Genomic DNA, 25,111 nt, shown 5'->3' with positions numbered 1-25,111 from the left:
ACTCAACCACAGAACCACTCAACAATGTCATAAGATTGACAGCTTGTTGAGGTTTGGGGTTTATATAGTCTGTGTCTTTTCCAACAGTAGACTGGTGTAAATGTGTTGCAACTGTGTAGATACATACTACTGTATATCATCTCATTGTAGAAACCCAAGTGGTCCTTAATTTGCCTTATGGTGTGTTAAACACACGGGCAGATTAAACGATGCAGACGTATTGTGAGTTGATTTGGGGCAGCTACATGCATTTTATAATGTTTAATCTGCCCCGTGCGAACAGATTAGGGCCAGAGCAGCTCACGAGACAAGCTGTACAGCCAGTAGGTCATGTCAATTTCCAGTTAATGTGGTGTGAAAAAAACAAAACAAAACAAGGACAAACTGGCTTCAGAATTGATACAACAGAAGAAAAATAAGTAGTTATGAATGGTCCCTTTAAATAGTTGTTGAAAACCTTAGTGCAGTAAACCTACTGTATTCAGGCCAAATGTCAAGTTTAAAACTGACTGTGATTTTGGGAACAAAGGAAAATGAAACTGACTGATGTTGGGAACAAAGGAAAATTAAACTGACTGTGATGTTGGGAACAAAGGAAAATGAGAGAATATGAAAGCAGGTGACAGGTGAATAAAACATTCTACAGTAATCCTGTTTGAAAGACTTGGGGACCTCCCTAGAGAAACACCCGAGAGGCATCCTAACTAGATGCCCGAACCACATAAGATGGCTCCTTTCCAGGCGAAGAAGCAGCGACTCTACTCCGAGTCTCTTGTCGAGTCGTGCAACTGAACTTCTCACCCTAATCTCTAAGGAAGATGCCAGCCATCCGTCGAAGGCGACCTTATTCTTTCTTATTAAACACAAACAGTACGTAACACAAACATTGATGACGAAGGTGAGGACGCAAATTGTTATTGTCCGGAATAAGATGATGTACCGGTATGTATGATGATGTACGATGATATACGGGTGTGATGTTTTTGAAATACTGATATTTACAAGGGCCCAAAAAACACATTAAATAAATTCTTCCCAAAAAATGTAAAATATGCATGTAATGCCACAGGGGTAACAAGACAGGTAGGTTATTACATCACTGCCAACAACCACAATCACACATGAGTCAGTTTGTCACGTGTCACTTGTAGATACAGCCATATTAGACAAAACAATAGACCTTTTTCATTTATTTCACTCTGAGGTAGGCCTAGGCCTACAAATATAATTTTCTATGGCGAAAAACCTTTAATAATATAAGATAAGCTTTTTGGAATTAGTGTTTTTGCTTATTTTACACAAGATATGCTGTATTATGACCTGGGGAAAGGAAAGGAAAGGTACTGGTTTACCCAGGGTAACTGGACTAAGCTCAAGAACTTGTTTACAGCCAGGCCCTGCTCATAGAACATTTCATGGTTCAATGCCTTGTCCAAGGGCACTTCAGCGGTGGTACACAAATGGCACCGAATACAAATGACCAATGGCCTATAATTTATATCTATGACGAGTTTGACTTTGACTAACATCATAGGGCCGCCAGTTTGAAAGTGGTGCAGTTGACAGTTATTTGTAAATTGTTCGACGAACATCATTTGTCACTCACGACCAAACTTCTGAATCATGTATTCTCTGCAAGTACCTCGGTTCACCTGCGTGTGTCGTCCATTCATGAGGAGCAGCCTACTACTGTATTTACAGTACTGAGCCGGGGAGACGGGTACAGCATGTTCTAGTTCTCCCACTCTCCTCGAGTCCTCGTCACCACACCAGGCTTTCCGGGAGCACCCGTGGAAAGCCTGGGTTCTATTCCGAATTAACTAGTGTGATCCGGCCTAGAGCCCGCCCACTATAATCCGATTATTTACATACTAAACGTAAAGCACACGCCGTTTCCGTGTCCGCTCTCGAGTCGGACCGGATCTGCAACACGCAAAGTGAGCCTAGCTCTCCACCGGATCTAAGCAGGAGGAGCTAGCTCACCAGGATCCACGTCGCCAAAAACATTCTCCGCAGAGAATATCTGGTCGGACAGGGCCGACGTGTAAGCAGGGAGGTCGGGCACTTCAATAAACGCCACCCGCCAACGTGGAAACATGGTAGGTTCAACGAAAAAAAATAATAATAACAAGAACAATGTAGTCAAATCACCTATAATAATAATAATTGTGGCAACTTCTGTCACGAGCAGTGGCTGTGAGACAGTCAGTGTGCCAGTTCTGACAGTGGAAAGGGTGATTGTTTGCATAGAAGATTGTTTTTCTGTTTAAAGTCCGCAGTTTAAAATACAAAACAAGTTAACAACCATGCAAATGTTATAAATGTGTAGATAAACTGTTATACCTCTTAATAGAAATAGGTTATTACGATACATCGTGTGATAAAAACAAACGTATGGTAGCCCGTTCACACAACATACTAACCACGAATGGTCATTGCTGTGGTTTTGGAAAAGTTAATAGTTAATAGTCTTAGGGCACAACAAGGCTTTTAATGTTTTGCTTGACTTGAAAGGTTGCAAATAACTATACGGTCATAAACAACGATGCATTCATGCAGCTCAAATGTGGAATGAATGAATATAAACAGACACACCCCCTCAAATAACTATCTCCAGAAGAAGTTGCATAACGTAGGCTATGCATCATTATTTGCTTCTAGTTTGTCATTGCCATCAAAAGGAACTCTTTAAATACAGAGACGTTCCAAACGCACATAATTATATACCCTCTATTGTTCTATAATCTATACTGTTCACATATTCCCTTTTTTCTAATCTTGTATGTGATGATGGTCTTGTTTTGCATAGATGTGTATTTGTAGGTCTTTAAATGTTTTGATGAATTGAAAATGGAGGACCCTGATGTAAACTAGGGATACACCGATCCGATACTCGTATCGGAGATCGGCGCCGATCCAGGCTAAAATTCTAGATCGGGTATCGGATCGGTGGCCGATCCATTATCCGATCCGATAATTATGTGTAATTACAGTATGAAAACAACTCTACCTCCTCTGTGACACAGCAGTGTAGTATTGACAGTATAACATGTGGAATGCAGCCAGGCTAGCCTGCGCACACATTAACCTGGTCTAATTGTTGCACAGTTATTTAATAAATAATTCAGTGCATTTATATCTGTGTTTGTTACATTTTGTTTTACAAAGTTGGGAAAGTAATGTTTAAGTCAAGCCTTGATGTTGCCTTACACAAAATAATGATTCCAGACTCCACACAGTGAGGCATACAGCTTAATAGGTTATTACGTTTCTTTGTGGGGGGTATCGGATCGGTACTCTGTATCGGCAGATACTGGACCCCCATGTATCGAAATCGGTATCGAATGCCAAAAAGCCGGATCGGTGCATCCCTAGTGGTTTCTTCTGGTTTTTATCCTCTTATAATTTTTTTGTATTTACCTGTACCTTCCTTGGATTGTACGTACCCATTTTGCAATCTGTTAATACTATTTTAAATCAATCAATCAAGCCACGTACAACAGACCGTCATTGTTGTTGTTGGTGGATGAATTAACACTGTGTTTTGCTTTGATTTCACTTTCGCCCTGTTTTCCCTCTCAATCTCTGCCTGCCTCTGCCCGTCAGCCTCTGCGGCTGGACATCAAGCGGAAGCTGACAGCTCGGTCCGACCGTGTGAAGAGTGTTGACCTGCACCCCACAGAGCCATGGATGGTGGCCAGCCTGTACAATGGCAGCGTGGTGGTCTGGAACCACGAATCACAGGTGACTTAACAACACACATTCAGTCAGGCAGGTCAGCAAGGCAGCTGGTCGAAACTGTCCGTGCATAACGGTCGGTGCACTCGTGCAGTCATTCGTGCACAACTCCCACATCACACATTCAGGGCAGGCAGACAGTTACATGTAAATGTAGATTCTGATCTATTCATGTTGCATAATCTCATGCATGCATTCACGCTCACTGCACAAACTCGGCTTTCTCACTCACTCACTCACTCACTCGCTCAATTCATTGAGTCTCTGTATTGAGTTTTGCTTAAATGTACTGTAATTCTGCAAACTGTTAATAAATATTTCAATCAATCAATCAATTCACTCTCTCACACATGCACTAGTAAAGGCCCACGCATACTTCACTTTTAGGGCGATTCGAATTTGTCCGAATTTGATTGAGGATGGCCCCTCGAGATGCAGCATCTCGTTTTAGAGTCATACTGTAGGCCTATACCTACTCATCACCTAAATCTGGAATATGCGTGAGCCTTAACACGCTTGCTCTCCATTCGTTCATTCAGTCATCTCCTTCATCTTCTTCATCCATTTGTTCATGTCTTACCCATGATGTATGTTCATGTTCATGAACATGTGTGCATCATCCTCCTATGTTTGCAGAACCTGGTGAAAACCTTTGAAGTGTGTGACCTGCCTGTCAGAGTGGCCAAGTTTGTAGCAAGGAAACACTGGGTGATCGCAGGAGCGGTAAGCCTCATAAAGCCTGAAGACCATGAGTGCATTCTGGAATGTATCTCTGTATAGTCATATCTTTTAAACTGGATGTACAGTACCAGCCTGATCTATATTCCTATAATAAAAAATAGTATGAACATCAATATAATTAATCTTTTCCTTTGTCTCATTATCTGATTGCAGGATGACATGCAGATCCGTGTGTTCAACTATAACACCCTGGAGAGATCTCATATGTTTGAGGCCCACTCTGACTATATCCGCTGTATCGCTGTCCACCCAACACAGCCCTACATCCTCACTAGCAGTGGTACAGGAAACACACAATCAACAGTGAACAACTCGTCCTACAAACACTGTCTTTTTGATTATTTAAAGAATGTTTTGGTGTGTGTGTGTGTGTGTGTGTGTGTGTGTGTGTGTGTGTGTGTGTGTGTGTGTGTGTGTGTGTGTGTGTGTGTGTGTGTGTGTGTGTGTGTGTGTGTGTGTGTGTGTGTGTGTGTGTGTGTGTGTGTGTGTGTGCGTGCGTGTGTGTGTGTGTGTTGTGTAGATGACATGCTGATCAAGCTGTGGGACTGGGACAGGAAGTGGACATGCAGCCAGGTGTTTGAGGGACACACTCACTATGTCATGCAGATTGTCATCAATCCCAAAGACACCAACCAGTTTGCCAGTGCTTCTCTGGACAGGACTATCAAGGTACAGTGTACAGTACACACACAGGAATATCAAGGTACAGTGTACAGTACTAGCTAATCCGCTAATCCACGACTAGGTGTTTGTTGAGGCGACCAATAACCCACAGCAATGTGGAGTCATTCCAGTAAGTAGGCTGGCTACGACCAAGAAGCCAAGGAATGATTCCAGGCCCTTTCAAAATGGGTGAGGTAAGCGATGGCTCTACTACTGGAGCATCGCTGTCACGTGTATGTTATAAAGTATTAAACTTCAGTTAGATCTTTTGATCAAAATAGTCTAATATATGGGGACAGGCCTAAGGCCATATGAGGCCTGTCTGTACGTACATCTGTAGTTCATATAGTAAAATCATACAGTTGCACACCACTGTCAAAAACATGAATACGTTTTTGCATGGCGGTCCATTCATGTGAAGTCAGGTGCTGATTAGGGCTGCAACTAACGATTAATTTCATAATCGATTCATCGGCCGATTATTTAAACGATGAATCGGATTATGGCACCTTTTTGCAATTACTTAAAAAAATTAGCTTCAAATTATTTTAGGCATGTTGTAACTAACAATAAAGACAATAAAAATGAATACTCATTCAAAATTAATATTTTACCCCCTTTTTTATCCAATTTGATTTCATTGCCATTCCTACTTGTAATGATACTGTAATCTGTAATGTTGACCGTGTATAGCTGACTGTCTCTCCATTTCTATCTCTGGGACCCCAATTTTTATTTTTTAATTTCTATGGTAAAATCAATTGTGAGTCCATTTGGTTCCATTTTTGCACTCTCTGTTACAGACCCTTTAGGGTCCACTTGGTTTACTTCCTAACTATCTATAATGTAGCTGGAACTCCCACTATGAGAACCACTGTCCTACACAGTCTGTGTGGACACGCACGCACGCACACAGTCACACGCACACACACACACACACACACACACACACACACACACACACACACACACACACACACACAGTGCACACAAGTTACAAGTAGCATGCTAGCTGATAGGGGAAACCGTTCTTATAGCAGCCATATTGGCATGTTCTCTAGGGTCTAGGCTCTAGTATCACATATTGCTAAAGTTAAACAGCACTGAATAAATCATTGTTAAGCAAAAAAGTTCACTTGGAGATTTTTGCCCTGTGCCCACTTCAATGCGCTGCTGTGATTACACAGGTGGAACAAATGAGGAGCTAACGATCGTTAGCAAGCTACACTGCTATAGTGCTCGTCGTAGACAGCCTGCAAGCTCACAGATTCAGACATTGTGGAGCATTTTTTGTCATAAGACAAACAAATATGGACAGTGGCCGTGCTCACAAATGCAAATGACCCGTTGCATATTGTTCGTTCAGCCTAGTGCCGTTACTGAACGGTAAAAAGAAAGCAGCTTTACGTTACATTTTAATGTTGGAAAACACCCGCGATAATAATCGATAAGATAATTCGTTGGCAACGAATTTAATTATCGAATTTTTATCGATTTAATCGATTCGTTGTTGCAGCCTTAGTGCTGATGCATTGGTTTGCAGACTCAACTATTGCACATAAAAGCAAAAGAAGGGTTTTAACTGTGCCAATAACATTAAAGCTTTGATTGTTTGCTGTTGTTTACACTAGCTATTGCATACTGTAACTCACTGCAGGCGTTTTTCGGATTTTTAGCAGCGGTTTTCCGCCGGTTTTCCGAAACACGCGTTCAAGGACCTTAAGAGTATAAAACAATATTGTAATATTGTAAAATTGTAAATAGCTGAAGCAATCAAAAGATATTACCATTATAAAATATCATCATGGTCCAATTGCCGTGTCGGATCATCTTTTCCGGTGTCAGAATAACTTATATATTGCATCCAAAAGCATCAGCATCTTCAGTTCAGTTCAGCTGAACTGGACTCAAAATGGCTCCTACACACTGACTTGCACTCAACGGTTGTGTACTTGGTCTGTTTTTAAGGTGTGGCAACTGGGTTCCAACACTCCTAACTTCACACTGGAGGGTCATGAGAAGGGGGTCAACTGTATTGACTACTACAGTGGAGGAGACAAGCCCTACCTCATATCGGGGGCAGATGACCGTCTGGTGAAGATCTGGGACTACCAGGTAAATAACCGACAGCATCCATGTGTATCCATTATTTACAAAAAGTAACATTTCATATTTAAACTGATATACAATATTCAAACAAATCATGGCACTTAAAAAGAGTAAGTAACCTTGGAACCAACAGTTCAATGGGTGATTGAACCTGTCCTCCCAATCTCTGAGCACTTTTGTAAAAACAAAATCATGAAATACAAAAGGCAAAATCTCTTTTTTATTATATCTTAAAATAAATAAACCGCAAGTAATGATTTCTTCTTGAAATGGACATAGTGTTTCAGTGTATTATGTAGACGGAGAGAGGTGTACAATTATTTAAGTTCCCCCACCGATCTGTATTTTAGCAACTCATCTCCCTATCTCATCTGGCTTTGTGTTCACTGACTCTGACCCATCCTTTCTGTATCAGAATAAGACGTGTGTGCAGACCTTGGAAGGTCATGCTCAGAATGTGTCCTGTGTCAGCTTCCACCCCGAGCTGCCCATCATACTCACAGGCTCTGAGGACGGTGAGTCGTACAATTAATAGATTCAACATTATAAATAAATGACCAGCACTGTAACCTCTGCTGGGGAAAATCCTGATACTTTCATGCTGTTGGTTTCAGTACAGGGGAAAAAAAGATCAGTGGATTGCCCACTGTGCCTAGTATTCTCTACTTAAAAATAAATAAATACTGAATATATTTATTTGCCTTTTTTGGGCATTCTAACCTTATTGTCCCATTCTCAGGTACTGTTAGAGTTTGGCATTCCAGCACCTACAGACTGGAGAGCACGCTCAACTACGGCATGGAGCGGGTGTGGTGTGTGTGTGGCCAGCGTGGCTCCAACAATGTGGCTTTGGGCTACGATGAAGGCAGCATCATCATCAAGGTATTCTGTGGTACTATGTAATAATAATAATGATGAATTGCATTTTTACAGCGCTTTTCTATGCACTACGTGCCTACTCAAAGCGCTTACAATGGTTCATTCATTCATACATTGGGAGGTGAAGCGGCGAACAGTCGACGCCAGCGTCCTCACTTCCCACATTCACACACCAATGGTGGCGAGCTCACACCGACCGACTCATTGGAGTTGGTCGGTGTGGAGTTGGTCAGTGTGTATGTATTACCTCCATTACACATTTCTCAATGGAACTTCACCTCTCGTCTCTCGTCTCTCTCGGTGCCTGCTCCTCTTTAACCCATTCTGAACGGGCACCCATTTTGGTGTCGGCATCATGTCGTGCTTTAGCTATTCAAAAATAGCAGATCTACAAGCTCATATCGCGCCACCGAGTGGCGCGATACGAGCTTGTAGGTCTGCTATTTTTGAAAAATCGAAGAGCAACTGACATTTCTAGAATCTGATCTCAGGTCAGAATGGGTTCATCAGGACCAGCGTGTGTCCTAGTGGAAACCTCGTATGAATCTGATCTCAGGTCAGAACGGGTTAATTGAACTCCCCTCATTGTTTCAGCTGGGCCGCGAGGAGCCGGCCATGTCCATGGACTCCAGTGGGAAGATCATGTGGGCGCGCCACTCCGAGGTGCAGCAGGCCAACCTGAAGGCCATGGGGGAGGCGGAGATCAAGGACGGGGAGAGGCTGCCTCTGGCCGTCAAGGACATGGGCAGCTGTGAGATCTACCCCCAGACCATCCAACACAGCCCCAACGGGAGGTGAGAGCGGCTGGGGTTCGGTTCACGTGCTGGGTTTACATGGAAAGAGAAGAAGTGTCATGATTAGGGCTGTCAAATGATTCTCATTTTCCAAAAATCATTATTATTATTTTTTTTTTTTTGCACAAATGTACCTGTACCTGACAGGTACATTTGTGCAAAAAAAAGATTTTGTAACTTTTGTACTGGTTCAAATTTGTGCAAGCTAAATAAATGAGACATGTTCTTACTCTTGGATTTAACCTTTGTGTGTTTAAATCATTCAGTTGATAAAACCTTTACAATTATACAAGCTTTTTACTAAATATAGATTTGAATTATTGTGAACAATAACACCATAATAAATAATGATTCTCTCCACCCTCTCTCTCTGTTTGTGTGTACGTTCAGGTTTGTGGTGGTGTGTGGAGACGGGGAGTATATCATCTACACTGCCATGGCGCTGAGGAACAAGAGCTTTGGCTCAGCTCAGGAGTTTGTCTGGGCCCACGACTCCTCAGAGTAGGTTTCCTCTACACACCTCGACCAATCCTAACCAACACATTAACCCATTCTGACCTGAGATCAGATTCATAACGAGGTTTCCACTGGACACACACTGGTCCGATGAACCCATTCTGACCTGAGATCAGATTCTAGAAATGTCAGTCGCTCTTCGATTTTTGAAAAATAGCAGACCTACAAGCTCGTATCGCGCCACTCGGTGGCGCGATATGAGCTTGTAGATCTGCTATTTTTCAATAGCTAAAACATAACATGATGCTAACACCAAAATGGATGCCCGGTCAGAATGGGTTAACAACTTGAACCCTATCGTCCCTATTCTGGGGCTATAGTGGCCGATCTAGAAGCTCACAACGTGTCGCAGCGCAACACATTGTGAGCATTGTGAGCCCTGGGGGGGACACACCGGTCAGTGGTATACAGGGGTTAACCCATTCTGACCTGAGATCAGATTCATACGAGGTTTCCGCCGGACACACACTGGTCTGATGAACCCATTCTGACCTGAGATCAGATTCTAGAAATGTCAGTCGCTCTTCGATTTTTCAAAAATAGCAGACCTACAAGCTCGTATCGCGCCACTCGGTGGCGCGATATGAGCTTGTAGATCTGCTATTTTTCAATAGCTAAAGCATAACATGATGCTAACACCAAAATGGGTGCCAGCCCAAAATGGGTTAACAACTTGAACCCTATCGTCCCTATTCTGGGGCTATAATGGCCGATCTAGAAGCTCACAACGTGTCGCAGCGCAACACATTGTGAGCCCTGGGGGGGACACACCGGTCAGTGGTAAACAGGGGTTAAACAAGCTCAGCCACTTTCGTTAAACACCTATAATATGTCACGTTTGTTAGGTATGCGACCAGGGAGAGCGGCAACCTGGTCAAAATATTTAAGAACTTCAAGGAAAAGAAGGCTTTTAAGCCTGACTTTGGGGCTGAAGGTGAGTTTTGCTCTCTGCTCTGTTATCAAGGATTGTAGCAATGTGTGTGTGTGTGTGTGTGTGTGTGTGTGTGTGTGTGTGTGTGTGTGTGTGTGTGTGTGTGTGTGTGTGTGTGTGTGTGTGTGTGTGTGTGTGTGTGTGTGTGTGTGTGTGTGTGTGTGTGTGTGTGTGTGTGTGTGTGTGTGTGTGATATGTTTGCTGTGTGTTTTTAATATGTGCAGCGTACTCTGCTGTATAGTATTAGAGATGGGCTTAAAATTGGCTGAGTACGGGTGATGGCCAAGAGAGAGAGAGTGTGTGTGTGTGTGTGTGTGTGAGAGAGAGAGAGAGAGAGACACCGGTATTCTCTTGCTAATCTAACTATAATGATGTACCTACCCCAGGTATCCACGGAGGCTTCCTGCTGGGCGTGAAGTCGACCAACGGTCTGGCCTTCTACGACTGGGACACCACTGAACTGGTCCGCCGCATCGAGATCCAACCCAAACATGTGTGTTCACCCATTCTGTTGTTTCACATTCTGGAGACAAATGACAGTTTAATGTCACTAAATGTTCATTCACCCAGTCCAATCCAATGTGACGTGTTTTTGCTCAGATTTGGCCAATCAAATCCGGAGCTTCAGATTTAGGTATTCGTTCAATTAATTCTTCCCCCATCGCCAGTGTTTTTCATTGTTTTTACCTCATTTCGTTTTACCCACGGTGCCCGTCTGGCGTATGGAGGGGGCGGATGATCGTATTTTCATTCACCCAATATTGTAAACGCAATCATCGTCCTTTAGTTGTGGGCCGTTGAATATGGCTTATTTTGACCAAAAACGCAATTTTTCTAAATCTGATGACGTGAAAGCGAAATGATCTTGAGGAAAATCAAAATTCTCATTTGAGCAAGAATCGTGAAGCACTAAGTAGGATAGAAAAGCCAACGTCCCTGTGGATCAGGGTTGGAAAAACCTTGCCATCAGACTGCGTTGTGTGTGTGATGCCACTTAGTAGCATCTGTCCTTCTCCTGTCTGTAGATCTTCTGGTCAGACTCTGGGGAACTGGTGTGTATCGCCACAGAGGAATCTTTCTTTGTGCTGCGTTACCTGGCGGACAGAGTGGCTGCAGCCCAGGAGGCCAAGGAGACCATGACAGAGGACGGGATAGAGGACGCATTTGAGGTCTGAATATATCTACAACAGCCCAACGTTGTTCTCAAGGAAGCCATACACAATGAATGTTATTGTGTATAGTAGTGTGGATAGATGGAGTTTAAAACGGACTCCCTTTTCCATTTCTTGCTCTTACGTTTCTCTGTCTTTTGTTTGACTTGTCTGCCTGCTGTCGCCCTCTCTCCTTTTCCTCATCTGGTTCTCCAAACCCTCTCTTTCTCTGCCTCCATCTCTCTATCCATATCTGTCTCTATCGCCGCCCAGGTGCTGGGAGAGATCCAGGAGGTGGTGAAGACCGGGGTGTGGGTCGGAGACTGTTTCATCTACACCAGCTCTGTCAACAGACTCAACTACTATGTTGGGGGAGAGATTGTCACCGTTGCTCACCTAGATAGGTCAGTCTTTATATAGTCAAAAGTCAGCAATTGAGTGGAATGCAAATGTACAGAGAAGAACGTTGACTCATTGCATCTATGTTTGTTTTTACAATCACAACAATGACATTATGAAACATTTAATAACTAGTTAATAGATTATGTGGTGTGAATCAAGGCCTTGTGACTATAATCGCATGATGTAGTATATGTTCAGCTGCTCCATCTTTCCTAAGCCTAAAATAGATAAGACTGCCTGTCGGCTATAAGCATCTATCGTCAGAACAAAACTGATCTAATAGAAGCTAACTCAGTGGTTGTGTTGGCTGTACGTTAGGACCATGTACCTGTTGGGCTACATCCCTAAGGACAACCACCTCTATCTGGGGGACAAGGAGCTTACCATAATCAGCTACTCCCTGCTGGTGTCTGTGCTGGAATACCAGACAGCCGTCATGAGGAGGGACTTCGGCATGGCCGACAAGGTCCTGCCCACAATCCCCAAGGAACAGCGGACACGTGTGGCCAACTTCTTGGAGAAACAGGTAAATGTGATGCCACTCATCTCTCTTAGTCATTGCACCTGTTATTTTCTTCCTTTGCCCAAGATGGGAAGACAGGATTATGCACATACTGTATACAAATGTATGAGTTTGTATGAATGATTGATAATGGTCAGAGTCTCCTTCTCTTTTATAAAGTGGAAGGCATCCAGATGTACTATAGTTCACCCTCTAGGCAGGAATGCTGTTATTATCTTTTAGACTGGAGCATGCTCCTCTTCAGCCTGGCCCTACCCAAGCTTACCCAATGTTTCTAGTAGATTTGGGTCGATTTCTAGTTTGGTCCAAGGTTTGGGCTCTGAGCTGACCAGCAACAACAAGGACATCAAATGTCAGGTGTGTTAAGCGATGTGTGTTTCATGCGTACAGTATCTTCTGCGCATCTTGTTGTTTGTTTACAAAGTCTCATGTCTGCTCACATAATCAATAAGCTGAGGAAAGGTGAGCAAAAAAAATACCTAGGCAAAAACAAGTATGATTTTACTTTGTAAGTGTGACCCCAAGTGGTTAAAGATGGCATTAGCAGTCCTATATCACGCTCAGTATCGCACTTGTTGGAAAATGTTTACACCAGCCCATATCTACTCTGAATTGAGGGGAAAACATGATTTATTCTCTATCCAAACACAGCTTTTTCCCCCCCTCATGAATTCAAGGACAACCTTCTGTTTGCAGAGCTTATTCATCCTTCATGCAACTGCCAGTTCCACTGTCTTCCGCTGCAGGGCCTTTGGGTCCAACATTAATAACTTACACATCTGTTGTTTGCTAACCTTGTTTTTCTTTTTGTTTATTCTGTTTGTGTTGTATAGGGTTTCAGACAACAGGCCCTGGCGGTATCCACTGACCCAGAACACAGGTTTGAACTAGCTCTACAATTGGGGGAGCTGAAGATCGCCTACACACTGGCGCTGGAAGCAGAGGTCTGTACACATTGGCGCACGCACGCATTCATGCAAAACACACACACACACACACACACACACACACACACACACACACACACATGTCATGAGCTAGTAGTACAGTAGTCATCATTCACAATTCTTTCACAAGTTTAAATACAAGACCTTGTTTGGGTTACCTGCAAACATTGACTGTGTGTCACTAACTGTCTTTGCCTTTCCCCACAATGATGATAATCCTCACACCTTGGCACACTGGCCCTGCAGTCAGAGCATAAATGGAAGCAACTGGCAGAGCTAGCCACTACAAAGTGCCAGTTTGGTCTGGCGCAGGAGTGTCTGCACCATGCCCAGGACTATGGAGGATTATTACTGTTGGCCACTGCATCGGGCAATGCAGCCATGGTCGGCAAACTGGCAGAGGGGGCTGAGAAAGATGGCAAGACCAACGTGGCGTTCCTCACCTATTTCCTCGAGGGGAAGTGAGTTAACCTGGCCAAGGGAGGGGGAGGAATTACTATTTTTATCCAGATTCTTTGAATGTTGCTCTTAATTTATATTATATTTATTTCAATCCCTTCCAGATTGGACAAATGTCTGGATCTCCTCCTCAAGACTAACCGTCTGCCAGAGGCTGCATTCCTGGCCAGGACATACCTGCCCAGTCAGGTGTCAAGGTACAGCTGCCTGTGAATACGTAGATGTGCATACACTGATGCACTGACAATACAGTTATAGTTTCCAGCAACGTCTCGTCATAGAGAGCCCCCTCTCTCTGATCTCCGCCCCCTCGCCGTGTTGTGGGGCAAACTGTCATTCACACGTTCAGCTGTGGTTCAATTCACACGCTTTGCGTTTGTAAAATTACTCATTTGCCGACTACAGATTGAACGGAAAACTAATGGAAAGACGAAGCTTGCAGCTTGCGCTCAACATATACGTACAAGCTATTAGAAAGAGAGCTTTATCTCCGCATAATCAGGGATATTATGAACACACGTCACTCACACACAGAATGGAAAGATAATTTTGACAGCTACTTCAAGGGTACAACAACTGATGTAGCGCAGTAGCCTACAACCACCTCTATCTAAAGGAATACATGTAATTGCTTAGCGAAACATCTTTCATGCCCCATGTTTATTTTACATCTGCTGGTGGGTGCTCAAACTGCTGATTCACATCCACAGCCTAGTGCAAAACAGAAAAGCGTCAATACTTTTTTTCTAGTTGAGCTTGAGCTGTCTGGGCTGTTGTCAATGTAGGCTATAGTAATGTATTTGATTGCCCATTTGCCTATGATAACACATGGTAGGCTATGATTCAAGAACACTTATTAACCCATTCTGACCTGAGATCAGATTCTAAAAATGTCTATTACATCCTGACAGTTTAATTATTAACCCATTCTGACCTGAGATCAGATTCTAAAAGTGTCTTCGATTTTTCAAAAATAGCAGACCTACAAGCTCGTATCGCGCCACTCGGTGGCGCGATATGAGCTTGTAGATCTGCTATTTTTCAATAGCTAAAGCATGACATGATGCCAACACCAAAATGGGTGCCCGGTCAGAATGGGTTAACAATATATAATAGGCCTACCTCTAGATCAAAATAAAATTGAAACCTCATTGATTATATAAATGTGTATGTGGCTTAATTAAATGACCAGTGCTGTTATGCATCCATGGTTCTGTGTGCCGTCAGTGCACATTTTGCTTGAATGTTTGATAGAAAGTCCAGACAATATCCTTCCTTCTAAAGTCCTTCTGTTATGGCACAAGTGTTAACCGAGCAAATCTGCACCATTTAGAGTAGTGTAATTGCATGGAAAAGTCACTGTTTAGGCTACGAGCTCGTCATGTCACTCTAGCAAAGTGATTGGTCTGTGTCTCTCCTAGGGTCCTACTTGCCCCACAACAAGGATGCGGGCTGGAAGCGACAAATGTTTACGCCCCTTTTGGGATATTTTGCCGGGCCCTATAAGGTGCCATGCTTTAATGCTTCCTGGATCCGCAGTATAAATACAGTAATCTGTTTAGCAAAGCTATACAGTATATTTTGTCTACAGTATATAGTGTACATATCGTTGCTGTGCCGACACAGCCTCATTATGTCCAATTGTCTAAAATAAATGTATTAAAGAAAACTAGCTGCATGAGTAACCTGCGTGCAATCTCATCCCCTGTCCTCCAGGGTAGTGCAGTTATGGAAGGAGAGCCTGTCCAAGGTGAACCAAAAGGCAGCAGATGCTCTGGCTGACCCGACCCAGTACAGCAATCTGTTCCCAGGCCTGCAGCAGGCCCTGCTGGCTGAGCAGTACCTGAAAGAGACCCACGTCAGGGTCAGACCTGCTGCAGAGTACCCACTCATTATGGTCAGTACAAATGTTTAAATTCATAGTGGAGAATGTCTCTCTTTGGGGTTCAAGTGGGTGTTCAGCAACAGCAGTGGTTCTCAAACCTTTTTAATTTCAAGGACCCCGTCATTACTCTGAGAATATACACTCGGTGGCGCGATATGAGCTTGTAGATCTGCTATTTTTCAATAGCTAAAGCACGACATGATGCCAACACCAAAATGGGTGCCCGTTCAGAATGGGTTAAGTGGTTAAATTAACAACATGGTGGTTAATATACTGTGCCTGCACCGCATTTTTAGCATTATCAAACTTGAGATCCTGACACCAGCTTCTTCATCGTTGTGTTTATTCTTTAGCCCAACGAGGATCGTAATGTTCTGGAGGATTGTGCAGGCTATGTGCCAACAGGAGAGACTGCTGAGCCAGAGGTAAGCTCCTACCGTTGAGAATCAACAGTCAAATTGGTACTCCAAATGTTTTTGACCTTTATTTAACCAGGCAAGACAAATTAAGAACATCATATTCTTAGGGCCTTTTGAGGGACAGGGGAAATGGGGCTAAAAGAAAATAATCAGGTTAAAAGCAAATAAAACACAAAGCACAGTAAAAGCAAGAAGCATAATCAATAGTTCTCGATTGTATAACGACAATGGCTCGTTGTAAAGCAAGGTTATGGTTTGCATCATGTTTTGGGTTTAACTTTTTGGTGAGTCCTGCCGTTTCTTGCAAATGTTATGGAGGCAATATTACAAAATCATTTCTAACTTATTACAGATATGGATGTTTATGCTTCTCCGCTTCATCTTGTTTATTGTTGCGTCACTTTAACTGATGAATATAGACACCCATTATATCTGTTTGACTACTACTGTAGACGTTCTGTTATATATTTGATTGTAGCCGTCAACAACCTACTTGATGTGTCATGTAAAAATATGTTCCAACAGGTGTTGGAACACATTGTTCAGGAAGTGATGGAGGGTGTGGAGGACACCTCCGTGGCAGCAGCTGTGCTAGAGGCTGCACCTTCAGAACCAGCAGCGGTGGAAGAGGAGCTCATTGAGCCGCTCACGGCGGCAGAGGAAGAATCCATCCCGGTGGACACATCGCCTCCACCGGCCACAGTACCGACGGAGCGTATTGAACCAGCGCGAGCAGAACCTGTCTCCTCTGAAGAGGCTGTGGCTGAGCCAGAGATGGCAGCGGCAGTGGAAGTGGATACCATGTCGGAGGTGGCGCCAGTCAATGCAGAACAGGACCTGTCGGAAGATGTGATCACAGAGGCTTCCATCGAAGAAGCCCCAGTCGTCACAGAGGCTCCTGCCGTGGAGACCCCAGCCATCACAGAGGCTCCCATAGTAGAGGCCCCAGCCATCACAGAGGCTCCTGTCGTAGAGACCCCAGCCATCACAGAGGCCCCAGCCATCACAGAGGCTCCTGTAGTAGAGGCCCCAGCCACCACAGAGGCACCCACAGTAGAGGCCCCAGCCACCACAGAGGCACCCACAGTAGAGGCCCCAGCCACCACAGAGGCACCCACAGTAGAGGCCCCAGCCACCACAGAGGCACCCACAGTAGAGGCCCCAGCCATCACAGAGGCTCCCATAGTAGAGGCCCCAGCCACCACAGAGGCACCCACAGTAGAGTCCCCAGCCACCACAGAGGCACCCACAGTAGAGTCCCCAGCCATCACAGAGGCTCCTGTCGTAGAGACCCCAGTCATTTCAGAGGCTCCAGCCATCACAGAGGCTCCTGTCACAGAGACCGCCGTCATCACAGAGACTTCCATCATAGAGCCCCCAGTGCTACTTCCCACCTCTACAGAACATGTAGTATCTTCACTTGAGATGGGTGTCCAGGAAATGTCTCTGGCAACTGACATACCTCCTGTTGAAGTCGTAGCAACAGAAACCATTGTTTTAGACACGGTGCTGCCTGTTGTTGAGACCACCTCGCCGACCATTACAACAGAATGCACACAAACTGAGTCAGCACCAGCAGAAACCATAGTGACAGAGGTTACTGACACCCTAATATCTTTCACTGAGGAAACTGAGTCTGAGTCGGTAGCAACAGATGCTCTTGTGGCAACAGAGTCGACGCCCGCGGCCACTGAGGCAGCAGCGATGGTGCTTGTTCCGGAATCTGCAGCAGCACCTGCTGCATTGGATGAACTCATCAGTCTAGAAGATCCAGTCAGTTTGGATATGAATGAGCTGGACACTGTTTTAATCCCAGACCTGGCACCCATTCTAGCACCACTCCCAGGCCCATCTGCAATACCGGTAATGGAGCCAGTGCCGGCCTTCGCCCCAGCCCCGGAGGAAGCGGTCGTACCAACACCAGCAGTGCCAGAAGCAATACTGGTACCCTCTGTGGCGAATCCTCCAACCCCAGAGCCACCGGTACCTGAAGTTCCAGCAGCAGTTCCCTCACTCGGGAAGGCAACGGAAGAGGCTAATTCTGGAGGAGCTGAGGAACCACCAGAAGACCTAGAGATGGAGATGAATGATGAGGTAAATAAATAAAGAACAATGCATTGATACATTTAACCCATTCTGACCGGGCACCCATTTTGGTGTCGGCATCATGTTATGCTTTAGCTATTGAAAAATAGCAGATCTACAAGCTCATATCGCGCCACCGAGTGGCGCGATACGAGCTTGTAGGTCTGCTATTTTTTGAAAAATCGAAGAACGACTGACATTTTTAGAATCTGATCTCAGGTCAGAATGGGTTAATCAGACCAGTGTGTGTCCAGTGGAAAACTCGTATGAATCTGATCTCAGGTCAGAATGGGTTAAATATGGTTTGCCATGCAACAGTGTTGCTGCTTAGCTGACTGGTAGGTTGTCCACAATGCAAACTGTGACTTTTTTTTTTTTTTGTTCCAGGGGTTGGATGATCTTGACCTGGACAACTTTGACCTGGATGACGATATCGACACCTCGGATGTTAACTTGGATGAGGACTTTTTGGACGACTAGGGAAAAGACATTTTTAATAAGATACCCTTTTTTTATCTTCTTCTTTTTGACAAAGTGACCAAAGAACACAGTGTTGTCTTCTTTCCATATTTCTATATCAATATGGACATATTTGGAGGAGGGTGATTGTTTTTAAGGTTTTTATGCTCTTGTTTAGATTTAGAGAACAGTGAAGGAAGGGAAAAGGAAAGAGTTTAAGAAGGCAAAGGGAACAAGGCAGTTGAAAGGAGTGATAACATGAGATACAGGTCTAGGGCAAGGTTCAAGGTTAATACTTTATTATTACATCTTGTGTTCTGGTACATAAGAATACAATTATTTACTTCTGCTTCAGACGTTGTGTCAGCAGAACAAAATAATTGTACTTTTATGTACCCGTGCACGAGATGTAACCTCAGGTGGAGTGTTTTATCCTGTGCTGTTTACAATACTACACAGTAAAATCCTCTAATAAAATAACTCTGAGAGGGTACAATGTAAGGGTCCATTTGGGTGCATTTGTACACCGTCTGAGTTACAAATCGATAAACTCCAAGGGTTTTACTGTGTAACTGGATGTGCTGAAAGAGTTTAAATGTTTTAGGTCATCATGAAATCTACAGTACTGTAGGGAATATTTTCAACAACATTGTGTGTGCACCTGGAATTAGATTGGTACAGTATATCACTGACGATGAATTCACACTGCCACTGACTCAGTCAGTGGTTCAGGTAACAAATTGTTAAGAGGTTGAAACCCCTGTAATGATGGGTGTTTACATGTCGGACACTTTACAACTGTTGCTTTGATGCAAGACTTCCAACTGTAATCATCACATCAGTTTATGTGCAGTTGAAAATGTGACATTGAAAACGGTTCTGCAATGGGGAATGTTTTACAAATGTCTGTGAGATCCTGTACTGTCTGCAATGTATTTCATTTGGCATGCTGTTTTTCATTTCTTTCTTCTTTTTTATTTTAACCCATTCTGACCGGGCACCCATTTTGGTGTCGGCATCATGTCATGCTTTAGCTATTGCAAAATAGCAGATCTACAAGCTCATATCGCGCCACCGAGTGGCGCGATACGAGCTTGTAGGTCTGCTATTTTTGAAAAATCGAAGAACGACTGACATTTTTTTAATCTGATCTCAGGTCAGAATGGGTTCGTCAGACCAGTGTGTGTCCGGCGGAAACCTCGTATGAATCTGATCTCAGGTCAGAATGGGTACCACTTTTCATTCTTATACCTCAGAGAACACCACTGTTGACTAGGGGTGTTGTCAACCTGTTGAAGACTATTCATTTCAACATTCCAAATTTAAATGTAATTGAACCCAGCACTTGGTAAATTACATGGTGAAAATATGTAATTTGTAAGCTATGCTGGAACCTTTTCAATAGAATACCAATTCCAAGAGATTATATAATACAAAACAGAACTATTCCATATTTGGGGCATGATAGGCCTACAGTTTTTTTTACTCTTTTTTTTTTTTTTTTTTTTTTAACTCATAAGGGACCATAGTTTCAGTTTGTAAATACATCAAAGATGCGATAATAATCCATTTTTAATGGATAAAGCCTTGGCCTGGATGAGAGGTCGTCAGGTGGTCCCCAACCTTAGAGTGTTTCGACACTTAACCACAACACTCTCCAGTTGGCGTGTCGGCAGTGATTGGCCAAATCACTGCCCCTCTCATCCAGGCTTCCAGCTATTGTCCTCTCTCTCTTATGCCAGAGCCAACAGGAGGCTCTCTCTGCCGCTTTCTCCCAGCCTACGAACGGCTGTTTTCCTCAAATTACCTCTCAATACGACCTTTGTCATCAGATTCCACACTGACTGGGCTGGGAATCCTCGACATCCAACTTCCACTGTCATCAGCCATGATGTCCACCCTTTGGATAATAGGGCAACATTTAATTCAATAATAATTCAATATACTGTCTCCTCAATGAACCTAGGAGCTTGAGATTGCGGTCATCCCAATCTGCTGCCTTTTAGTGCCTTTCCTATTTGATAGGAAATCTACTTTGTTAAAACAGATTTGAACAAAAGTGCCTTATGGAACTAGAATATTATTTTATGGAAACTGGATGCGTCTGGGATATAAATGTGAATGGAATGATTTTCGTTTCAATAAAAACATACATTGTTAAAGAAGCCTGTTGGTGTTCTTCAAGAAACGACATAATACACAAAGATGTTTAATGTTATGTGCATAAAGTTGCTGTGACAGGAGAACTTGGCTCTGATGAGTCCACTTTTATTTTAAGTATACAGTAGCTGAAATACACAACTGTGATATTCTCACACAGAAAATGTGCTGCTTTGGGAATTCTGCCTTTCAGTTGTGACAGACTGGATTCAGGGATGGTGGAGACATAGGCCTACATACATGGCCTACATACATGCATGATGAAGTCAGGCATTAATTTACAAAAAAAGAAAAGGTAAAGATTTAAAATATGGAGATACAAGGTTTCTGCCTGTACTGAAAGCTACATGGTTTGGTTGGTGGGGGACTGGGGACAGCATGTTTGAATGCTACATGGTTTGGTTGGTGGGGAACAGGGTGTTCCATTCTCTGCTACTTTTCAGCTGCCATTCCACAGAGTCATCGGGGCAGACTGAGGCTTTATAGACCGATTCACAGAGGGTTTCCTGGGTGCGGCCATTACTGAGGTGTACCATTGAGTGCAGCAGCACTGATTAGCTACACCTGGCCTACGGAGCACCTGCTCCATGGATTACACCTCAGTAATGGCTGCGCCCAGGGCACCCCTCTGTGAATCGGTCTATAGATGAGAACTCAGACGCACAGCCAAACCTGGCTAGGGCGTGGACGAGGTTGACGAATCAGGAGTGGGGACAGGGCCAGAGGCTGTACCTGTCAATATGCAACACTACCTGCTTTCAATCAGCACTCAATCACCAATCAGCAGATTCAGCACCACACCCAACTCTCCACCATTCTCACATTATCCACAGGCTAAAAGAGGGGTGGGTGGTGTCCTTAAAGGGACACTTCACCCTTTTTGCAAAAAAATATATGTTAATGACGTTTAGAAGCTTTAGATCACTTTCCTGGGGGTATGTGTGTAATATGTGGTTTTAGTTATTTTAGATTGTAGCAGTGAGCCTGTTGTCTCTGATGTCATGGACACTGGTCTCACTACCCTCCTGGACTACAATTCCCATAATTCTTTGGTGCACTGCCCCTCCTTGTGGATAGGGGGAGAGCTGTCTTACTGAGACAACATGTAGTCCAGGAAGGAAGTGAGCCCAGTGTCCATGACATCAGAGACAACAGGCTCACTGCTACAATCTAAAATATCTAAAACCACATATTACACACATAAAGATCTCCAGGAAAGTGTTCTAAAGCTTCTAAACGTCATTAACATACATTTTTTTGCAAAAAGGGTGAAGTGTCCCTTTAACGATGTTAGTCGCTCTCCTCATGCATCGTTGTTGGTACATGTCTGCCAGGGATGGCAGCGAGGTACCAATGGTCTTACTAGCTGTTCTCAGTATCCTGTTCAGTTGTTTTTCTCTCCTCGGCTGTACTGTTATCAGGAGGTGAAACAGTAAGTGAGAATGCTCTCGATGGTACCTCTGTAGAAGGCAGGGCTTAAAGTTCTCATTCCTGGGGACGGATTTCAGTCCTGAGGATTTCACAGGGGTTATTTAATGAGATCAGTGCAGATTTGCTAAAAGTAATTTTCAGTCTTGGGATTCGTTTTGGCTTTAAGCCCCGAGAAGGCTGGGCTGGAAGATCAACCGTGAAAGACAGCTCAGGGTCGACAGCATGCAGGTGGATGTTAAACAAACCATGCACCCAGAACAAAATGTACAAAATGTACCCCAGCCTTGTACATTCTGTTCAGATCAAACTGAACCTGCAAGTTACAGGAAGAGGAAGCTGATGAAGACACAGGACAGAAGGAAGACAACAATATCAAGGTCAATGTGTGAAATCAGGTGTGTGCAGAAGCCTTCATGACTGTCCTCCTGTGCCTAACACCCCCTCCCTGAATTCCTTGTCTAGTTGTTATATTTTATACCCTTGTGCCAACGTAGGGGCATTATGTAATCTTTCAGCAACACCCATCGGTACTATGCCATCCCCACGTGCCAACTTAGGTCACTACGTAAGTAAAAAAACAGGGTTATATATATCTCACCAAGGCCACAAGACTGTTGGTCATGAAAGCATTATGGATTTTAGGAAATCCTTTATTGATTGCCTTGAAGTTTGATGTTTTGACTGCTAGTGTTTTTCTGTTTTTGTTTTTGACCGGGCACCCATTTTGGTGTCGGCATCATGTTATGCTTTAGCTATTTAAAAATAGCAGATCTACAAGCTCGTAGCGCGCCACCGAGTGGCGCGCTACGAGCTTGTAGGTCTGCTATTTTTGAAAAATCGAATTTTTTAGAATCTGATCTCAGGTCAGAATGGGTTTAATCAGACCAGTGTGTGTCCAGTGGAAACCTCATATGAATCTGATCTCAGGTCAGAATGGGTTAATCAGACCAATGTGTGTCCAGTGGAAACCTCGTATGAATCTGATCTCAGGTCAGAATGGGTTAAGGACAGTGCATGTTTTGATGTGTGCATACAAACACACACACAGTCATATGCAAAATGTTTGGAATTCACTCTTTTGGCTCTTGGTGCAGTGGTGTGTTCTACTGTACCATGTTACGCAATATACATACTGTAGTATGCCTTGCAGAAATGTTTGGGGAAAAGGCTACAGTATACTGTTTGCTAACCATTCGGGCATGGACTGGCACAGAAAAGGGGCCCTGGCATTTGTGGTCTTCACCGGCCCAGAGACAGCCGAAAGATGCCACTATGTCTATTTTATTTACATTTTGTTTTTGTTTTGGCTCAGCCACGGCCCATTGACTGCCCTTCTGGCATCTGCCAGAATTGCCAGACCAGCCAATCCGGGTCTGGAAACCATTTCATCCACTGACCACGCCCGAGCGTATATACGTGCGCATGCCGTGCAGGGCATGATTATTGTATGCTGTCCGAAAAAACCCAGAACACACCACTGCTTAGTGGTAGAATTTAGTATCTCCGTTTTTGTATTTAGTATCTCTGTTATTTCTGAAGCTCGATTCATACTACAAGTTCTACAACGTAACGTGTTGGAAACAAGACTGAAGCCAAAGCCAAAGGCCCAGCTCAGCTCAGCTCCCTAATGACAGTCACCTGGCTGGCTCCACAAGCACACAAACCTGTTTTTAATTAACCCAAGCCTAAGAGACATGTCAACAGACAGACAGACAGACAGATAGCAGATCTACAAGCTCATAGCGCGCCACCGAGTGTCGCGCTACGAGCTTGTAGGTCTGCTATTTAACAAAAAATCACACACACAGACAGACAGACAGATAGCAGATCTACAAGCTCATAGCGTGCCACAGAGTGTCGCGCTACGAGCTTGTAGGTCTGCTATTTAAAAAAAATCACACACACACACAGACAGACAGACAGACAGATAGATAGCGCGCCACCGAGTGGCGAGCTACGAGCTTGTAGGTCTGCTATTTTTTTAAACTGTCAGGATGTAGAAGACATTTTATAGATAGACAGACAGACAGACAGACAGATAGATAGATAGCGCGCGCTACGAGCTTGTAGATCTGCTGTTTTTCAATAGCTAAAGCAGGGGTCTGCAACCCAAGATGTTGAAAGAGCCATTTTCGACCAAAAATAAATTCAAAATCTATCTGGAGCCGCAAAGAAAATTACGCATTATAATGCAGTTTGCCAAGCTTTACTATCTCCCGGGTTGCAACGAAACTAGCAGAATTTGGCATGCTTTCCCTGGAAATGTCTTTCAACGTTACTTTTTTTGTTGTTTTATAGCTTCTCACAGCAGATTAAACATACAGGCAGTCAATCTGCATTGGCTGTGAAGGCAAAAGCCTCTGTCCACAAACTGTTAAATCCTCTGTTTTTCGTCGGCTATCTTTATTTCTCTCCCTGTAGAAGCCATAGCGTAGCAGGCAGCAGCCTCACACACCCACCGGTTTGTTTATAATAGACACCTGGCTGGCACGGCACTGAGTGTGTCGCATGCTATGACGCAAATTTTAGTTTAGTTAAGTTTTCCAATTTTGTAAAAACGTGTAGAATAAATATTAAGAATGCTTGTCACGTTTGGCCTCCTACAGAAACCATAAATGAAAAATAATGTATTGCTACTTTTAATGCTACAGGGAGCCACTAGGGGTGTGCTCTAGAGCCGCATGCGGCTCTAGAGCCGCCTGTTGCAGACCCCTGAGCTAAAGCATAACATAATGCTAACACCAAAAAGGGGTTCCCGCCCAAAACTTGTTAAGCGTTATGTTATACTTTAGCTATTGGAAAAGAGCCGCTTGTAGATC

The 25,111-nt window shown here is 43.8% G+C and overlaps 1 protein-coding gene across 1 annotated transcript; it reads left to right on the top strand.

The window, feature by feature from the left end:
• The first annotated feature begins 1,992 nt into the window (after positions 1-1,992).
• On the top strand, positions 1,993-20,844 carry LOC310864703 (coatomer subunit beta'-like). Its single transcript, XM_083773409.1, has 22 exons — positions 1,993-2,099; positions 3,607-3,744; positions 4,375-4,461; positions 4,633-4,759; positions 5,000-5,148; positions 7,111-7,257; positions 7,667-7,766; positions 7,991-8,133; positions 8,725-8,924; positions 9,315-9,425; positions 10,286-10,374; positions 10,758-10,864; positions 11,397-11,540; positions 11,796-11,926; positions 12,243-12,450; positions 13,281-13,391; positions 13,641-13,855; positions 13,958-14,050; positions 15,570-15,750; positions 16,092-16,163; positions 16,683-18,251; positions 18,630-20,844. Exons 1-22 carry the CDS (start codon positions 2,097-2,099, stop codon positions 18,720-18,722), a joined length of 4,218 nt encoding a protein of 1,405 aa, XP_083629535.1. The 5' UTR covers positions 1,993-2,096; the 3' UTR covers positions 18,723-20,844.
• Positions 20,845-25,111: the final 4,267 nt, after the last annotated feature.

Source organism: Protomyctophum parallelum, assembly GCF_964188405.1.
Source record: "Protomyctophum parallelum genome assembly, chromosome: 9".
NCBI lineage: Eukaryota > Metazoa > Chordata > Actinopteri > Myctophiformes > Myctophidae > Protomyctophum > Protomyctophum parallelum.
Note: the sequence above shows the minus strand (reverse complement) of the source record. Positions and strands in the feature narration are given on the sequence as shown.

Bases quoted from the DNA above. Each gene is read 5' to 3' on its own strand.
- LOC310864703 (XM_083773409.1), top strand. The intron at 5,149-7,110 runs GTACAGTGTACA...TCTGTTTTTAAG, and splicing joins CTCTGGACAGGACTATCAAG to GTGTGGCAACTGGGTTCCAA. The intron at 13,392-13,640 runs GTCTGTACACAT...CTGGCCCTGCAG, and splicing joins CACTGGCGCTGGAAGCAGAG to TCAGAGCATAAATGGAAGCA.